General features: G+C 41.7%; 3 protein-coding genes across 14 annotated transcripts in view; 2 read left to right on the plus strand and 1 right to left on the minus strand.

Moving 5' to 3' along the window:
* Cbl (E3 ubiquitin-protein ligase CBL-B) overlaps window positions 1-3,785 on the plus strand; it is a 28,536-nt gene extending 24,751 nt beyond the window's left edge. For 4 of the 5 annotated variants that reach the window (XM_071769919.1, XM_071769921.1, XM_071769922.1 and 1 more), the window contains exon 7: window positions 144-3,785. In XM_071769919.1, the coding sequence (XP_071626020.1) occupies window positions 144-790 (647 nt within the window). In that variant the 3' untranslated portion in view covers window positions 791-3,785. The remainder of the gene's footprint in view (window positions 1-143) is intronic. The other variant, XM_071769920.1, reaches the window with a different exon arrangement.
* Pex6 (peroxin 6) lies at window positions 3,704-8,653 on the minus strand. 2 transcript variants are annotated; one of them, XM_071769917.1, is made up of 7 exons: window positions 8,520-8,653; window positions 7,024-7,564; window positions 5,981-6,466; window positions 5,668-5,894; window positions 5,180-5,585; window positions 4,700-4,999; window positions 3,704-4,583 (listed from the first exon to the last, which is right to left on the minus strand). In XM_071769917.1, the coding sequence occupies exons 2-7, from the start codon at window positions 7,484-7,486 to the stop codon at window positions 3,967-3,969; spliced, it is 2,499 nt and encodes an 832-aa protein (XP_071626018.1). In that variant the 5' UTR covers window positions 7,487-7,564; window positions 8,520-8,653; the 3' UTR covers window positions 3,704-3,966. The 2 variants fall into 2 exon arrangements, with proteins under 2 accessions (XP_071626018.1, XP_071626019.1); XM_071769918.1 differs by lacking the exon at window positions 8,520-8,653 and adding an exon at window positions 8,345-8,474.
* On the plus strand, window positions 8,137-16,720 carry LOC139808200 (uncharacterized). Of its 7 annotated transcripts, XR_011730809.1 has the most exons (16): window positions 8,903-9,367; window positions 9,481-9,661; window positions 9,801-10,005; window positions 10,076-10,272; window positions 10,359-10,593; window positions 10,693-10,849; window positions 10,944-11,175; window positions 11,312-12,155; window positions 12,336-13,258; window positions 13,335-13,516; window positions 13,689-14,108; window positions 14,211-14,386; window positions 14,503-14,750; window positions 14,992-15,255; window positions 15,350-15,585; window positions 15,797-16,720. XR_011730809.1 is itself a non-coding variant. In XM_071769916.1 (15 exons), the coding sequence occupies exons 2-15, from the start codon at window positions 9,522-9,524 to the stop codon at window positions 15,522-15,524; spliced, it is 4,398 nt and encodes a 1,465-aa protein (XP_071626017.1). In that variant the 5' UTR covers window positions 8,137-8,252; window positions 9,481-9,521; the 3' UTR covers window positions 15,525-16,720. The 7 variants fall into 7 exon arrangements, 6 of the variants coding, with proteins under 6 accessions (XP_071626017.1, XP_071626014.1, XP_071626016.1 ...); XM_071769916.1 differs by lacking the exon at window positions 8,903-9,367 and adding an exon at window positions 8,137-8,252 and having other exon boundaries at window positions 15,350-16,720; XM_071769913.1 differs by lacking the exon at window positions 8,903-9,367 and adding an exon at window positions 8,483-8,620 and having other exon boundaries at window positions 15,350-16,720.
* Window positions 16,721-16,806: the final 86 nt, after the last annotated feature.

Here is a 16,806-nt window from a genome sequence, read left to right on the forward strand (position 1 = left end):
CCCTGGTTTTTTAGAAAGTAATAATGTAAGCTGCCTTTTTTATGTGGCAATAAATGCGGTTTCTGGGAATAGAGATTACGTACAAATCGCGCGATGAATGCCTAATGTTTGGAAGGCAAGGTAAAAATGTTCAATGCTTGCAGTTAACACAGAGGCGAGATACGACATGCTGCACCGCGCGTCCTCGCCATCATCGGTGCCACCGATACCGCCCGTGCCACCGACGGCGGTGGTGAGGGTTCATCCACGCCGGTCTCACGGGAATCACGCGGGGGGCACGCCGCAGCGACAACCGCAGCCACCGCCGACGTTGCCGGAGAAGACGTGTCGTGCCACCGCGACCAGCTCGACGACGAGTCAAACGGGGGGTCCGAGTAACAACGTGCCTCCCGTACCGCCACCCTTGTCGGCGCCACGACCGCCGAAGGCTAGCAAGGAGGGTGGCACCCGTCAGGATCACCATTACGAAAACACGATCGTGATCTCCGGCACGAGTCAGCACGTCGTGAAGAACATCAACTTGGAGGCGAACAGGGCACGTCTCACGGCACTGATGAGGGCGAGGGATGATCCGGGTGGCGGCGGCGGCGGCGGCGGTGGTGGTGGTGGTGGTGGACCGGTGACCAAGTCGGAGTCGGCGGCGTACGAGAACGTCAACGTCGAGCATATCACAAGGCTGACGGCGCTCGGTTTCGCGCCGGACGCCGTGATCAGGGCGCTCGGCATCACCAGGAACGATCTCGAGATGGCGTGTGACATATTGCACGAGTTCGCCACGAAATCCTCCTGACCAGGTACAAACAAACGACATCAATCGCAACGAATGTGTTGGCGAATACGAAGCGCTATGAACGGCATACGTTCAAGCCGTGCAGAGTGAATCTCAGAGAGAAGTATTTTCCTTTCCGGGTTCGCGAATACTTCAACTCGGTTTGTGCTGAGTAGCGACCATTTCACTTGGATGTGACGAGTATAGCCCGAATATAATTAATTTATATCGGTGTCGTCCCTCGCGCTTCGTGTATCACGCATCTAAAATATCAGATTGAGATATTACCACACGAAAATGATTGTAATGTTAAGGATACATATGATTGATCTAATCGCAGGGCCGAACACTGAGGTCTCGTGACCGGCCTTACCTGCCAGACGGTACTTTTGACAGGAAACACGCGCGAACTCCTGCAAATCCCACCTCTGATGCGTTCGCGGATACGTCGCGCGTTTTCGCCGAGCGTCTCATCACGTATACGGTATCGGCGGCGTTCCGTTTTACGTCTTAAAACGAGTGGAAAAGACACGCTTGCGAGCGGACAGTGAGCGTTGAAAGAGTCATCGGGGTAACCGTGGAGAAATTCCGACGGAAGATCCTTGAAGCATTCTCAAGAACGTCGAGCATCGTGCACGTTTCATGGATCTTTCCTCGTCGCATATCGACTTTCGGGCAGCCTTTAACGAGGCTCCAAACACAGGGAAGATTGTTCGCATCGCGAATGATTTTGCGCGCACGCGGCGCGCAGCGGCAGATGTAAATAAAGGCGACGACCGACCAAAGACAGCTTGCGGCTGCCGAAGTCTTCACGAACCACACATGTAGCACGAGCAGAATAGCGTGTCCCGTACTTTCCTTATTTATAGTAATCTCTCTACTAGGCGTAGTTACTATTTCGTTCCTCGATATACTTAAGATAAAGATTAATTGTACATTTTGCGCAAAGAGATTTCGCTTGCACGTACGTCGGAAAGCGCTCCTCGAAAGTCTTCGGTCGCTCGTTTTCCACATTTTGTATTATATAGCGTAATCTCACGACACACAACGATGTCGGCCCGATGTCGCGTTGTTCCGGGATCGAAAACACGTTTAGAAATTACACATTCAATCGAAGGCAATACAATGTTCTACCCGTATATTCTATATAGAGCATCGGTTCGCTAGACACTTCGCTATATAAATGTGTAACGATAGTACTGACCGAAAGTACGTTAGACGAAAAATGCCTGAAATCTAATTTTGTAATCCCTAATCTATACCGTTCCCTCATCAAATTAAAGCGTAGTAGCAATATATATATGTGTATATATTGCTATTTAATAAATATGTATAATGTCCTCCATACACGTTAGCGCTGCGAAATTTACACGCACGCAAGATACCTCGGGGAGAATACAAAAGCGACAAAATAACGATTCAGGTGTATAAAATTGTTAATCCACATTCGTGATTTCTGATCTTAGCTGAGAGAATTACGTCAAGGCACGATTTAGCCTTAGAGAGTAACGCGCACAATATATTGGCACATCCTAGATCCGAAATCTACGCCGAAGCTTTTCGTTTTTCGCACACGTGGCGAACGTGCGCTTACACAAATTACGCGTGTCCACCGTATGTGATATCTATCGGCTTCTGATCGCGCTGAGTAGGAGGAGAGGAGGACAAAAGTCGAACCGAATTCCGAACGCGGAAGAGCGATGTGCCGAATATCAAAAGTTCGCAGCTCTGACGACCTCGAGATGAGAACGCACCTCGACCGCGCGCGACTCGATCGGGGAAGTTACGGATATACTGTAGGATCGTGTACATACGGATCTTAATGGAGAATACTCGAAAACGAGAACAAGTGTTCATCAGGCGACGATAAATAAGGCGTACTTTGCGGCGATGACGAGTGGAAGTTCGTTGCACGGTCGTGCCAAGTCGAGAATAATGCCGTATCGAGATACACCAAGCGTATCGCTTTACATTAATTTACGCCTTCCGGTAGATGCTCAAATACAAATGCATAATTGTTTCGTCCTGTGCGAAAGGGCAGATCTGAACAGCGAGATTAGATACTGAACGACAGCGGAATCCTGCGCGGTTTTGCCAGCTTGCAAAAGCAATCATTCGTCGTGACGACAAGGAGGCGCTTTGCGAATCAATTCTGGAACGACGATGTCCGTTCTGCGCGACGGTTGCACGACGGAAAGTTATAATTACTACCTCGCGATTATACCAAAGGTATTATACGATGTGATCGTCCGATATAATACAAACAACGTTATCAGGTGTGTCGCTCGTTAAACGTGTTTAACGATCATTCTAACGCGTTTCGCACACACACACATACACACACAGACAAGGCGAACCATCGTATAGTAATATAATTAATATATATTTAGATACGATATTCAATGCTACTGTTGAATTTCTTTCTTATCGCGGAGAGGCGCGTCTTGTCGGAGCGTCGCGCGCTGTTACGAAAAGCGGGCATAGTTCATCCTGCAAACTTGAGTGACGACCGTAGCGTTACGGGAGAATCGCCAGTGTCGAAATTTACCGCGCGATCCCGTCGATATTGAGAACCGATGCACCCGATAATTTTATTCGCTTCTTATTGTGCACCTAATCGCATCAGTCGCAGCATCGCCTTCCACCCCTGAGAAGAATTTTCAGCCTTCATCTTCGGATTCGACGTTCGCACGGGTGCATACGGTAAAATTAGGTGTCCTATTTTTCTACATTGTATATTCTGGTCGTTGTGTACTGTATAATATACCGAGCACACGCGTGAAAAGCGCTCGAGGTATGCCGGTGCGTACCTCGAAAACGGGGATGAGGGTTCCGACACCTTTGCGCTTCTCATCGCGCGTTAACGTCTGAAGATCTGACATGGAGTAACGTTAGTCGACACGACACGCAATTGAAGATAATACATAATGAACGTAGATTGACTCCTTCGTTTTAATTATTCGCTGTAAAAATTGTTTTACATACTTCTCGAAATAAAATAACATGTCGTTTATAACATCGCGCGTTGTTTCATTGCGAGATTATATACCTTTTTACAGACGAACCACTCGTTACATTCTATTACATTATATACAATGTATTCTACAATTTGTCTCGTTATTTATTATTTAAAATATCGAGAAACCCTAAGAACTAGAAATATATTTTGTACTATTCCTTAGGAAACGATTCCGGAATTACGACGATGATAATTCTACCCGCATTCTGTTATATCTTTTTATCTCTTCGTCAGTAACTGACGGTACTAAATCGCGAATAGCATCTGAAAAATGGCGCAATTCCACGATAACATTGTCCTTAATTACATCTTCCTCTTCGACGGGGTGATCCTTATTGGTTTTCTCGATTTTCTGATGCTTTGCAAGCATCTCGCGTACGGCGTTGAGCCACGCGTTGGAAGAGACCGAGTATAAATCCGCGCCGGTGACGTTGTCGGGCAATCGATCCACGACCCGTTCCAATTCCCGTCCGCTTTCTCGGAACTCGAATTTACGTGTCTGCGCCTCCAAGACGCTGAGTTTAGACGCGCGATCAGAGTGGATACCAACGTAGAGCATCTTATCGAATCTTCCCGGTCGGAGCAGCGCGGGATCTATGAGATCGGGCCTGTTCGTAGCACCTATGATGAATATACTGCCGGACTCCTCGAGGCCATCCATCTCGGCGAGTAACTGGGAAACCACGCGGTCCATCACGCCGCCGCTGTCCCCGCTTCTACCTCGATTGGGCGCCAACGAGTCCAGCTCGTCGAAAAAGACGATGCAAGGGGCCGCGGAACGCGCGCGCTCGAAAACTGTGGGACAATGAAAGTAGCTACTTGTTACTTTGCTCCTTGACTAAAGCGAATAATTCTTTGTTACAGGTTTTTATCATAGCTTTTTCATATATTTTTTTTCTAAGTAAACGTACTTTGTCTTACGTTCTTCTCGCTTTGACCGACGTACATATTTAGGACTTCCGGACCTTTAATCGACAAAAAGTGCATCTGATACTCCGTCGCTACTGCTTTAGCGAGAAGAGTCTTTCCGGTACCGGGCGGGCCATATAATAGTAATCCGGATTGTCCAAAACCGAAAGCGTTTAATAGAGGCAACTGAATCCTGCGCATAATCTCGTGTTTTAATTCTGCCAAACCGCCTATGTCTTCCCAGTGAACTTCCGGCACGCGTGGAGCGCCTTTGCTATCGGAGTATACGGACTGCATATATTCTGAAAATATATTTTCTATTATACTGTCCGCACAAAAAACAAAATGTTGTACTTTCAATTTTAACAAGATCAAATTCTGATTTTTCTACATAAAGAAAAGATATATTAAACATAATTTAAGAGTTCAGAATTTAGAAGAACGTTTCTGATCTTGTTAAAATCGATTGTAAGGTAATGTACCGTAAGCCCGATCGAAATCTTCTTGTTCCAGGGGAAATATGCACTTTTGACCGTGCGACGTTAATTTGCACCGAAATTTAGCTGCGTGCAGTGACAACGCTAGTAGATCCGCAAATTTAAAATCCGAGCAAAGACCAGCTACTTTTGATAGATCCGCGGTAGTTGTCAGATTCCTGTTAGACAGCAGCCAAGATATCAGTTCCGCTCGTTTGCTCTGATTTAAATGCTTCACGTGAATCGTCTCGATAAATATCCGTTGCAGTTCCGCGGGTATATCAGTCTCGTCCGACGCGGCTACGATAATCAGAGGAAATTTTCGGCGTCTGTTGTACAACGCGGTGATTTCTGCCGAGAAGGCAGATATGACCCTTTCATCCTTCTGGCCTTCGGCAGTCTTACCGAATACCTGCGAAAGCGCCGTTTAACTCACGATCAAAAACACAAAATAATTCAAAATTCAAAATACGATATTACTCTCTTCAACATACTTGAACATTATTTAAATATAGTATACATGGCACGCATTGTTGCGCATTTTGCAGCGTTATGCGAAGCTTAGCTTCGGTCTGCGCTGACGTTAAAGTCTGCACCTCCACGAAGTCAACATCGAGGAAGTTCAATCCCAATCTCTTGGATGCTGCTCGAACTAACTCGTGTTTACCGCAACCCCGCGGTCCTTTCACAAGAAATACCGGTCTCACGTTCAATCGGACATCTGCAAGATCCATACAACGATAAAAAAATAAGTGTGTCGATTATAGTACTCTAACATTATTAAGCTCTGTAAAGATTATTGTTTACCCTTTTTCAAAAACGGCGTAATGCAAGATTCTAAATGTTCCAAGGGTTCCATTAGAGCCGACGGATATTTGCGATTCAGCGATTTTTGCGCCACTCCGTTTCGCCGTAAAAGTGCGCTATCGGGAAGCGAGTAAACGCGTTCTCGAGGAATATAATCGTGAACTTGCGCTTCCTGAATGAGCGTTGACTCTCCGCGCACGACGTAGCAACTGTTAACGCTACTGCTGTGCCCGTTACGATTCACTTTTAAAGCTCTAACTATAAAATACATCGCGGAGATTCTCAAGGAACCAGACGAGTAAAATTGATCCTGAGCGTGTTCCTTCGTGTCGATCCTGAACATATCGTTCACGTGCAAAAATCGAGGATGTAAGAAGTAATTTTGTAACATGACGTCTAGCGTTTCGGTCGGGCAATCGTACGGATTGGCGATTAAGGATATTCTCGCCTCGGTCGCAAACTCGATCGCGTCGTCTTCCAACGGTACTGAAAACAGATCGCGCAAAGCATTAATTGTGCATCATCGGTTTAAATTCCGACTCGTCGTTGATCGATCACGACGGTGAGTTTGAGAATCGCGGAAAAAACATGCCAAACTTAATTCGCACGTCTCCACGTTTATGCCGGAGTGAAATTTTCACTATTAAATTCACGTTTCGACAAAATATTAACATAATATGGTTGAATCACAAAATTATCATGCGTAGTACGTTTATTCTATACTTTCGATTATTACTTTAACATTAATTACATTCACAGAATTATAAATAACTAATTATCTTTTTACGCATTTTTATATTAAGTTTGATAACGTTCAAGATGTGTTAGAAGATGTGAGCGATTTAAAATTTAAATTCGAAATCCGATAAGCTGTAGATTTTAGATTAAGTATTACTTCAATATTAATTATATTCACAGAATTATAAATGTTATCTTTTTACGTATTTTAATTAAGTTTGGCGGCCAAAGATGTGTTAGACGATTAGAATTAAGTTAACAATTTAAAATTTAAATTGAAAATCTAGTAAGCTGCAGGTACTTACGCATGAAACACGAGCCGTCCAGTTGTTCGCAGCGAAGAGCTTTTCGCAGATTGCGCTCCATCGTTTCAGAGATTAGGACAATGTTTTCACCAATATCCGGCACGGATATAATCATTAATTTATATTTCGTCATTGACGCCATCGAGCACACGTTGAACCAGGCGGAATTTGGCGATTTCCTCGAAAGCTGTACGTTTGCTACCGCACAGGAATCACAATCGACGTATTCGTTCCACGTAATTTCCGGATCGTCCAGTATACGTTTTAAAGCCGCGTCCGGCAATGTGGCCCACTCGAGATCCTGCGTGGACATTCTTTGAAATCTACGGTGCAGATATTCCAGGAAAATGTAGCTCAGCACGTAGTGCGGATTTTTTCGCATCGAGGTGTTCGTTATTCCCCTGACAATTCCTTTACGGTACAATAACGTAGAAAGCATCCTCTGACGTGTCGTCTTATACATGATTTGTACACAGGAATTTTTTTTGTTTAAACTATTTAGATTTACAACATCGCCTCGTGAATCCTTCGATAAACGAACCTGAGATTAAAAAAACATAATTAAAAAATTATATATATATGTTTTCTTTATACAATCATAGTCATGTGTCAGAATTGAATGATATAAATAAAAGTGCACATGTATTATTTTTATTGTGCGCATAAAGTCTAAAAAATTCTTTATTATCTTAGTTTTCTATCAAAGTCACGTTGGATTTATCGAACAAAAATAGATCGGTCTTTGCCGTAAAAAGTGCAGCTATTGAATTTATTTATTATTTTTATTTATTTTTTTAAATTTATCAATAATATCATCTCTGAAATGACAATTTTCAGATTGCGACAATCTGAAACAAATGCAACAATTTGAATTTTAAAACCTTTCGAATGCAAGCGAGATATATCGATTCGATATAAGACGTCAACTTCGAGAGTTGTGCAAACAAGGTGCGCGATACGAATTGTCATCCTGCGTAATCATTTTTTTTTTCAATTGCAGAATTACAAATAGTGCATAATTTTTCTTCAAGAAAGTTCCGTCGCGCGCAAGCGCGTGGCATTGTAAAGATTCCTCTTTTTCTCTCCCTATTCGACTCCTCCCTCCCATTGACACGTTTACAAATCATTCAAAATGGCGATCTTTCGAAAACCCATCCGCCCACCGAATCCGCCATGTAACGATCGGAGCGATATTGGAGGTTACGTTTAAACGCGTCGATCAGTTCGCGGTAAGAGAAACAGAGAAAGAGAGAGAGAGAGAGAGAGAGAGAGATAGATAGACACGAGTCGAAAGTGAAAATTGAAACCGATTAAACCTAACCGAAATGGTATAAAGAAAATTGGTATTTTCGTCGGAGCGTTATATATACGGAACGATGCGTTTTACGCATCGCCGCGAATAAACGATCGCGAAAAACGGTTTTCGCGCGCCGCGAAACGACCGTCGAAGCGTACGTCGCTCGGCGCTCCGCTCCGGTTGAGAGTCACTGACGTACCCAATTTCGGCACGATCCCTAACCGAGTTACTATAGGAGCAGGGAGCAGTAGCGCGCAGGAGAGCCGTCCTCCAGGGGCTCCAGGAGGATCGTCATGCGAGGTTCGTCATCCGAGGCTATCGGTAAATTTCGCGCGGGCCACGGGCACGACGGCTAAACCGCGGCTGACTTCGCGAGCCGCGAGCGCACACGTCGTCCGTCGATCGTGGCTCGATTCGCGAATCGAGACTCGAGACTCTTCGCCACCGCCACTTGCCGGCGCGAGGCGCGAGAGGCGACGCGACGACGCGGGTTGACGCGAGAGGCGCGGCGCGGGACGTGGCGGGACGCGAGAGGCGAGCGAGACGAGAGACGAGAGTATATCCGCGGCGGAGAGTGCACCATTGTAACCGAGGACAGTTAAAACCGTTGGTGGCGGTTCTTCCCCCCCTCCTCCCCCAACCCGCACCGCTCGAGCCGTTAAAGCGCCGAACCTAACCTAATCCGTGGCCCGATAGCGTCCTTATTGGAGTTTTTCGGGGCAGAGTTTCGTTCGAATTTAAAGGTCCGGCCACGGGATCGCGGGACTGTTATGCCAGAGCCGCGGTAAGCGAGGGTGTGCGCGCCGTCTTCCCTCCTCCTCCCCCCCCCACCTTTCCCCGCGCTCCCCGAGCACGGGCTAATTCCCCGCGCCCGTTACTCGGCTCCTCCGCCGATCCGTGTTATGCCTCTCCGCGCGACGTCGACGAGTGTCGAACTCCGCGAAACTCTCGGGGAAACGGTAATCCCGGCGAGGGAATAACAATCGCCCCCCTCCCCTCCCCCACACGTATCGCGCGCATCCCCGGTGTTCCATTGACATTCGTAAAGTAAAGGATGTTTACATTTTTATACGTGTATAATCGTATGATCAATTGGGATGCCGCCGAATATTCTCTGGTACTGTTTGCGTTAATTGTGGAACTTTTTGTTGTTTTGTCAGTGTATAAGGAAGTCTCTGAGCGATAAAGGCAACAGTCAGAGATGGATCCTGCGACGGTGATAGCACTGTGCAAGGAGAATATCCAGCCGTTGAGATACGGGCGGAATGCCACTCAATTGGGAACCGCATTGAGGGCGCAGGAGGACACGGATGCGCAGCAGTTGTTGCTGCAGGAAAAGCAGTGAGTGTCCTGAAACAGATTTAACGACGTTTGCATGCAGCTATAATTCTACAAAAACTAACAAATGATATCGCATAAATGAGAAATGTATCTTATAGGATTGCTAAAAATTATTATATATATATTTTTTTTTATTTAGAATGTATGAGGATGCGATTAAAAATTACGAAGGAGATGATCCTTTAGAGAACTGGTACGAGTATATTCTCTGGGTCGAACAGAGTTATCCAAAAAGTGGGCATGAATCCCATATTGGAAGACTCTTGCAGCAGTGTTTAGCGATATTTGAAAAGGATGTAAAATATCATCAAGATCGCAGATACATACGTTTGTGGATTAATTATGTGAGTAATATCTTACGCAAGCTCAATTGTGTATGATTATCTATACATGCTAATAAGACTTGGTTTGTAGATAAGCATGCAAAAGAATCCTTTGGAGCTGTATCAGCTGTTGCATAGCGGTGGTATCGGAACCAGAGTGGCAGACATGTACAGGGCCTGGGCTTTCGAGTTAGAGCAAATTGAGGATGACAAACGAGCGGATGAAGTTTACTTAATGGGACTGTCCGTTCATGCAGAACCATTTGAAGAATTGAGCCACGCTCACCAGTATGAATTACTATTTTTTATACGATAAGTCAATTAATTTGTTAAATACTATATGATAATACTTACAATGTCATTTTTTTAAATAGAAATTTCCAATTTGCTGTTGCGCGCAAAACACTCGGACGTATCGACGAAAGAAACGAAATTGCTTTATATGAACAACGTCAGGCTTTCAGTTCATTAAGAGCGATAAGATCTGGTAAGAGAGTCGGCAGCGTACGAACGGGTCATCGCGTACGCGATTATTATCCTGGGACCATACCCCAAATCTCAGCTTCTATGCAGAATACAAAGCCCAACTCTAAGATACAAATATATCAGGTAAGATAGCTGTATAATTAACAGTTGTAGTGCAATATAAATTTATTGTGTTTTACAAGTAAAAAGTAAATTGTAATAAAATATTAACTTATAATTTAGGATGACATACCTGGAGAGATAAAGGGTTCGAGCATATTAGATCATGTACCTATAGAGGACATGGTACATAAGGAGAATACCATCAAGCCTGGACCATGGAACAGTGGGAGCAAGAGAGGTCCATTAATAGCTCCTACCGTAAAGGCGGGCTTTAAGAGTAAGAACGATGATAATAGATACGTTTTTTAAATTTAAATCGACAAATTATTGCGGAAAAGCAATAAAGAGGTTTTCTTATTATTTAATTGCAGTTCACGAAGACCAGAACGATGACAGTAACATGGAGAAAATTAAATTATTCCCAAATCACGTACCTTTTTTTGACGGCAGTAAATATCATGACTGTTTGAGAGTGCCGGTGTATGTAGCGGACCCAATAGATCCAAATATTGTACAAAAACCACATTATCCCAAAGAACTAGTTTATGCCGATAATGTCGACCGTAGTATGGAAGAAATTAGAGCACAGCTTTATTTGGAAAGGTATTATGCTTTTTGTAAGACATAATGAGAAAATTATTTGATGTTCTGTATATCCTGTAAAAACATTATTATCACTACTTTGATATACGATCAATTATTGCATATAATAATTATATAATACGATAATTTTACACAGAAGAGCACAATTTCTGGAAAAGCAACATGAAATGCCGATGGTTTGTTTACGTGAAACTGGTGGAGAATCTCAGCTCAATAATTATGAAAACATGTATCATCTACAAGAAATAGAAGAGCAGAAGCAAAGAAGAGAAGTCGAGATCAGTAGGCAAAGACTGGCTGAGCAACAAGAATTGCAAAGGCAGCAATATGCTGCTGAGGTCGAGAATCAGGTTTTAGAGACTCAACGACAGGAAGCTGAGCAAAGAGAACTGGAAAGATTAGAGACCGAGAGAATTGAAGCCGAAAGACTCGAAGCGCAACGAATGGAAGCCGAAAGACTCGAAGCGCAAAGAATGGAAGCCGAAAGACTCGAAGCGCAACGAATGGAAGCCGAAAGACTCGAAGCGCAACGAATGGAAGCAGAATTGAATACACAACGGAAATTACAGTCGACGAACTTTATGCACCAGCATCACACTTCATCTTTACCCGTTGACACTGAGGAACATTTGCTCGGGCAGAGTCTCACTGTAAACACGAAAGAAGCTATTTCGGTTGTGCAAGGTCTGTGGCAATCCCCAGATGTGGCCGTTAATGCTTCACGCTTTCGTAGTCCTCCCGTCGCACCCAGAATGGTAGATTCGAGAAATAAGTTGTCGTTTGACATACACATGGATAGTTCTATGACTCAACATGCGATGGTCAGTAACAAACATCATCAAGGATACAATGTACAGGTTTATAACGATCAAGAGAATCATCAAAGTTATCATACGCCGCATCAAAGTTATTCTGGTCAGGATCAACATATTGGATATGGGAATCACAGTTTGCAAAACAGTTATCATTATCAGATGCAGGTAAAGAATTTAAAACATTTATATACTTTGTTTTCATATTAAACATGTATATAAATACATCTACAGTTTTTGTTTTGTATTAGATTTAACGAGAGTTTAAAGTAATAAAAGTAAAATGTGTGTGTTTCTGTTTGAAGAGGATCTAGTAGTAAGAAAGTAATGCGATTTTTTTTATTACAGCAACATCATGATCATCAAGTGCAGCAGCCGCATCCTCGGCAGCACCATCCCCAACATCAGCATCATCATCAGCAACATCAGCAATTAATTCCCTCGCATCAGCAAATGCATCCTGTGCATCATCAGTCTCTTTCTCATCCGCAGCATTTACAATCACCTCACGGTCAAATGCCGCATCATCAACCGCACATTCATCATCACCAATCTCCGCACAATCATCATCACCAGCCTCCGCACAATCATCATCAGTCTCCACACAATCATCACCAATCGCCGCACAATCATCATCCGTCGCCACACAATCATCACCAGACGCCACACAATCATCATCACCAGTCGCCACACAATCATCATCATCAGTCTCCGCACAATCAACATATTCTACATTCTCAGCAACCGCAACACGTGCATCAACATATGCAACATATACAGCATCCCGTTTACAGTAACATGTTACCCAATGATATCAGCTATCAACAGTATTCGCCATCAATAGAATCTCCGATGCTGCAGCAGAATATAGAACCGCAGAAACAGTTACATTTCCCTCCTTATACCGATCCTGACATTGAAACGAACAAACCATACAGAATGCCACCCGAATTACCCTATATTAAATCGCCTGGGATGAATCGTAAAGACATCAAATATCTTGAAAGCGCGGAAGACAAAGAGAACGCTATCGTTGTGGATTATAATGGCCCGCTAGAAGAAAATATGATGCCCAAATCAGACGAGAATAATCTTTATATAGACGAAAGCTTGGGTATAACTCCTCTCTCGACCGTTAACGAGACATGTTTTACAGAAGCCTTTAACACGCCATTAACAAGCTCTACGCCAATGACTAATCATTTCAAGCCATCAGAATACAGAATAAAAGATGACTCACAATTTTCAAGTCAGAATACTGTGCCCCAACCGTATGTATTAATCTGTTTTTTACTTTTTGGGGTACATGGTGATACATTTAATTTAAGTTTTATTTATGTTGAACAGAGTTGCAGAAGCACCTAACGTCGAAGGTGGCGATGATAAATTAAGCGTAATATTGGAATCCACACGAGAATATGTATCGAACAGTTCAGGGAACAGTAGTAATTACACCAAATCGACTGGATTGACTTTTGCATTGACGAGAGAAGATATGAATCCTTTTAAAGAACAACCTGTGGATACAAGTATGTATAACAATTTTGTTAGTAACAAGTGTGATATACTTTTATTTCTTGCATTGTGTGTATTTAAGATATAGTTTCTGAAACCCACTTGTTTACTAGTTATTAGTAAGTAAATGATTAAATATTTTATGCAAGCTTTTTATTTTATTGAAAAATATGAAAATTGTTTAAGTTGTAGAAGAGGAATCCAATGAATCTCTGCTGTCCGTGAATCAACCTTACGAACAGAAGCAATATGCACAAATCCAAGCTGTGCACGCTCAAAGTCCGCGTACAGTACAACGACATGTTGATCAAATTACATCTGAAATACAGAATAACTGCGATTTAAGAAAGTCCATAAATTTACAACTCAATGAAGAGGACAATTCAGAAAAAGTTGACACCATGGAGTGCGAGGAGCACGAACCAATGGAACAAGTGGAGGAAGAGATGTTTGAGCTCCCATCGAGAGATATAAATCCATTCGACAAGAACTTAATAGCTGGCCTATTGAAAAAAATTAAGTTTCCACAACCCCATCATGCAGATGGATACAAAAGAATAGATACCAATCTAAATAAGCTTGTGCCTTCTACCATGATTACGCTCGGTCAGTATTCAATTCATACCGTATTGTTACTGAAATATATTTACAAGCTTTTATTTTTTGCATTAACGCATTAATGTAATATTCATGCTTGTGATTGTGCAGATACTGAGGCGTATGATTTGGAAAAGTGCCTTGGTAAAGGAATGTATGGAACAGTTTTTAAAGCAGTCAATTTGCAAACACGCGAGACTGTTGCTCTTAAAACGCAAAGACCCGCTTGGGTTTGGGAATATTATATCGTACGAGAAATAAAAACGCGTCTTACAAATCCACATATGGTACAGTATAATACAGATATAGTAGCTCTTACCTTGATTCATTATTCATATTTATGATTTTTTTTACTTATCAGCAAATCAATTCTTCCATAACATTGTGATAATATTCTTTTCAGTTACGCGGCTTTATGGATGTGACAATGGCATATGTGGCCAACAATGGAAGTGTACTAGTTTCAGAATTTTCTAAGTTTGGAACATTATTATCAGTGACGAATCAGATAAAAATTGCCACTGGGAAGCCTCTGGTGGAAACTTTAACTATTTTCTTCACAATCGAGATGCTTCAAATTGTGGAGTACTTACATAAATGTCAAATAATACACGGGGACATAAAACCAGATAATTTTTTGTTAATGCGACCGTTAGTATTACCTCTTTTTCTAATAACTTTTTCTATTAGATAAACAATACAGTCATTAATTATTTAATATGTAACGTGATGTTTTTAATGTTAATTTTATACAAGTCATTTTTATTTAGTAATATAAAGCATCATAAGAACAGAGAGATTAGCTGAATGAAAATTTATAAATAATCGATAACTCTGTCACATATTAAATTATTATAATATCTCTATATAATCGCTTTATAATCCTCAACAGACCTACGCAAGATGTTAGGCCAACTATACAGTTGATAGATTTCGGATGTAGTATAGACATGAAACTGTTACCAGAAAATACAACGTTTACGCAAGTTATAAAAACGGAAGATTTCACTTGCATTGAAATGCAAACTGGAAGACCATGGACATATCAGACTGATTTGTATTGTCTAGCGGCGACCAGTCATTGTTTACTGTTTGGCAATTATATGAGAGTATCTAACATAGGCGGCCGTTGGTTTATCGTCTCGAAATTACCAAGGTAACAATAAGGCCAATAAGCATATGATTAATCCAGAAGAATCATATTTGTCGCGTAAGAAACTTTAATGCTGCGTATCGTTTTTGTGTTGCAGGTACGCCAAGAAAGCTGCTTGGGAACAATTTTTCACGGAGCTGTTAAATATCGAATCATGCGAGAAAATGCCAGATCTGGCGAAATTAAGGAACATGATGGAGGAGACACTGGCGCAAATGCCGGAGGTGCAAACGAAATTTCGGACTTTCGTCAACATTCTCAACAAACGATAACGCTTGCTGTATTCGATGATATGTCCCAATGTGTGCACATATTTTAGCAAAGAACCAACGTGTAATAAGAAACATTAATGTTATTGTGCTATTTATTATAAAAAAAGTTAATACTACAGTGAGATAAATATATGTATCTACACAGTTATAATACACGAGAATGCACTTTACGGCCTGCTTCGTGGAGGCTTTACCAATATTCGTTGCTTGCACATAATCAATATTAATTAGGACCACTATGCAACGAGTCTAACCCCTCCAAATTGTTTCAGAAACACGAGATATGTGGAAGATTTATACGGTAGAGATTTTGGAAATGTACTTGTTATCTCAAACACGTATGCGCTCGTTACAAGTTACAAATTGTACAATATGATTTAAAAAAAAGATCTTACAAAAATTTGAATCTGTAAAAATAAATAGTACAATATGCGTGTGATACAGTATGGATCCAATTTGCAGGATGGCATGCAGAAGTGCATGTATATTGAGTACTTGAGTACCTTGTATAGATAATTAATGTATATGTAATCATTGTATATTTAAAATAGATTTTGGCTTTAAGCCATTCGATTCTGTTGTCAACGGGTTCGTCTTACTTTCCAATATTCTCCGAAATGCACGAAATTATACCATGTCAATGATGTTAATTAACTATTTCGAACGTTCTTCCCAAATACACATCATTACTTATGCAGAACAGTGAAGTAATTTTATTGCAAAACTGACGGCACACAACGTATTTATTAAGCGATGCAATTTTAATTTGGATATGTGCAGGCTTACTTTCGAGTGTCCACTAAACAGGCCTTTTATGTAATATACGTTTAAGTTAAGACTTCCTAAATGTATGCGTATATGTATGACACAATTGACGGAAATGTCAAAGTTGCGTTTCGATCTTAGATTTTATAACGATACACAAGAACTTTTGGTTGTCTCTCTGAAACGTAAATATTAATATAAATTATATATACATACACATCGGGACCAGTGTATGTGTATGTTTAAATAAATTTTAATCGACAACCTATCGTTCTTGTTTAAAAATTAATGAGAATATGCCTTATCTTACTTTAACGGTGTAACGTAAAGAAAAAGGATAATGTTCAGAGATAAGAGCCCGTACAAAGCTTTAAGATTAAAAACAGTTGAGACATTGTAAGATACATTTATTAAAGTCGATAACACCAAGATATAGATGTATATGTATGTATATTCCGATTTATACCTTTGATTGTCGAAATTGCATGTTGCAACATTAAATCTACCTGCAATTTTA

Source organism: Temnothorax longispinosus, chromosome 2, assembly GCF_030848805.1.
Source record: "Temnothorax longispinosus isolate EJ_2023e chromosome 2, Tlon_JGU_v1, whole genome shotgun sequence".
In the NCBI taxonomy this organism is placed as follows: Eukaryota; Metazoa; Arthropoda; class Insecta; order Hymenoptera; family Formicidae; genus Temnothorax; species Temnothorax longispinosus.

What these genes read in the sequence shown, in the direction of transcription:
- Pex6 (XM_071769917.1), bottom strand. Translation starts at nt 7,486, where the DNA reads ATGTATAAGACGACACGTCAGAGGATGCTTTCTACGTTATTGTACCGT. An exon ending in TACGCCGTTTTTGAAAAAGG is followed by an intron (nt 5,895 to 5,980) that starts GTAAACAATAAT and finishes TGGATCTTGCAG; the next exon opens with ATGTCCGATTGAACGTGAGA. An exon ending in TATATTTAAATAATGTTCAA is followed by an intron (nt 5,586 to 5,667) that starts GTATGTTGAAGA and finishes GCGCTTTCGCAG; the next exon opens with GTATTCGGTAAGACTGCCGA.
- LOC139808200 (XM_071769916.1), top strand. Translation starts at nt 9,522, where the DNA reads ATGGATCCTGCGACGGTGATAGCACTGTGCAAGGAGAATATCCAGCCG. An exon ending in AGAACAACCTGTGGATACAA is followed by an intron (nt 13,517 to 13,688) that starts GTATGTATAACA and finishes AAATTGTTTAAG; the next exon opens with TTGTAGAAGAGGAATCCAAT. An exon ending in GTCTTACAAATCCACATATG is followed by an intron (nt 14,387 to 14,502) that starts GTACAGTATAAT and finishes TATTCTTTTCAG; the next exon opens with TTACGCGGCTTTATGGATGT.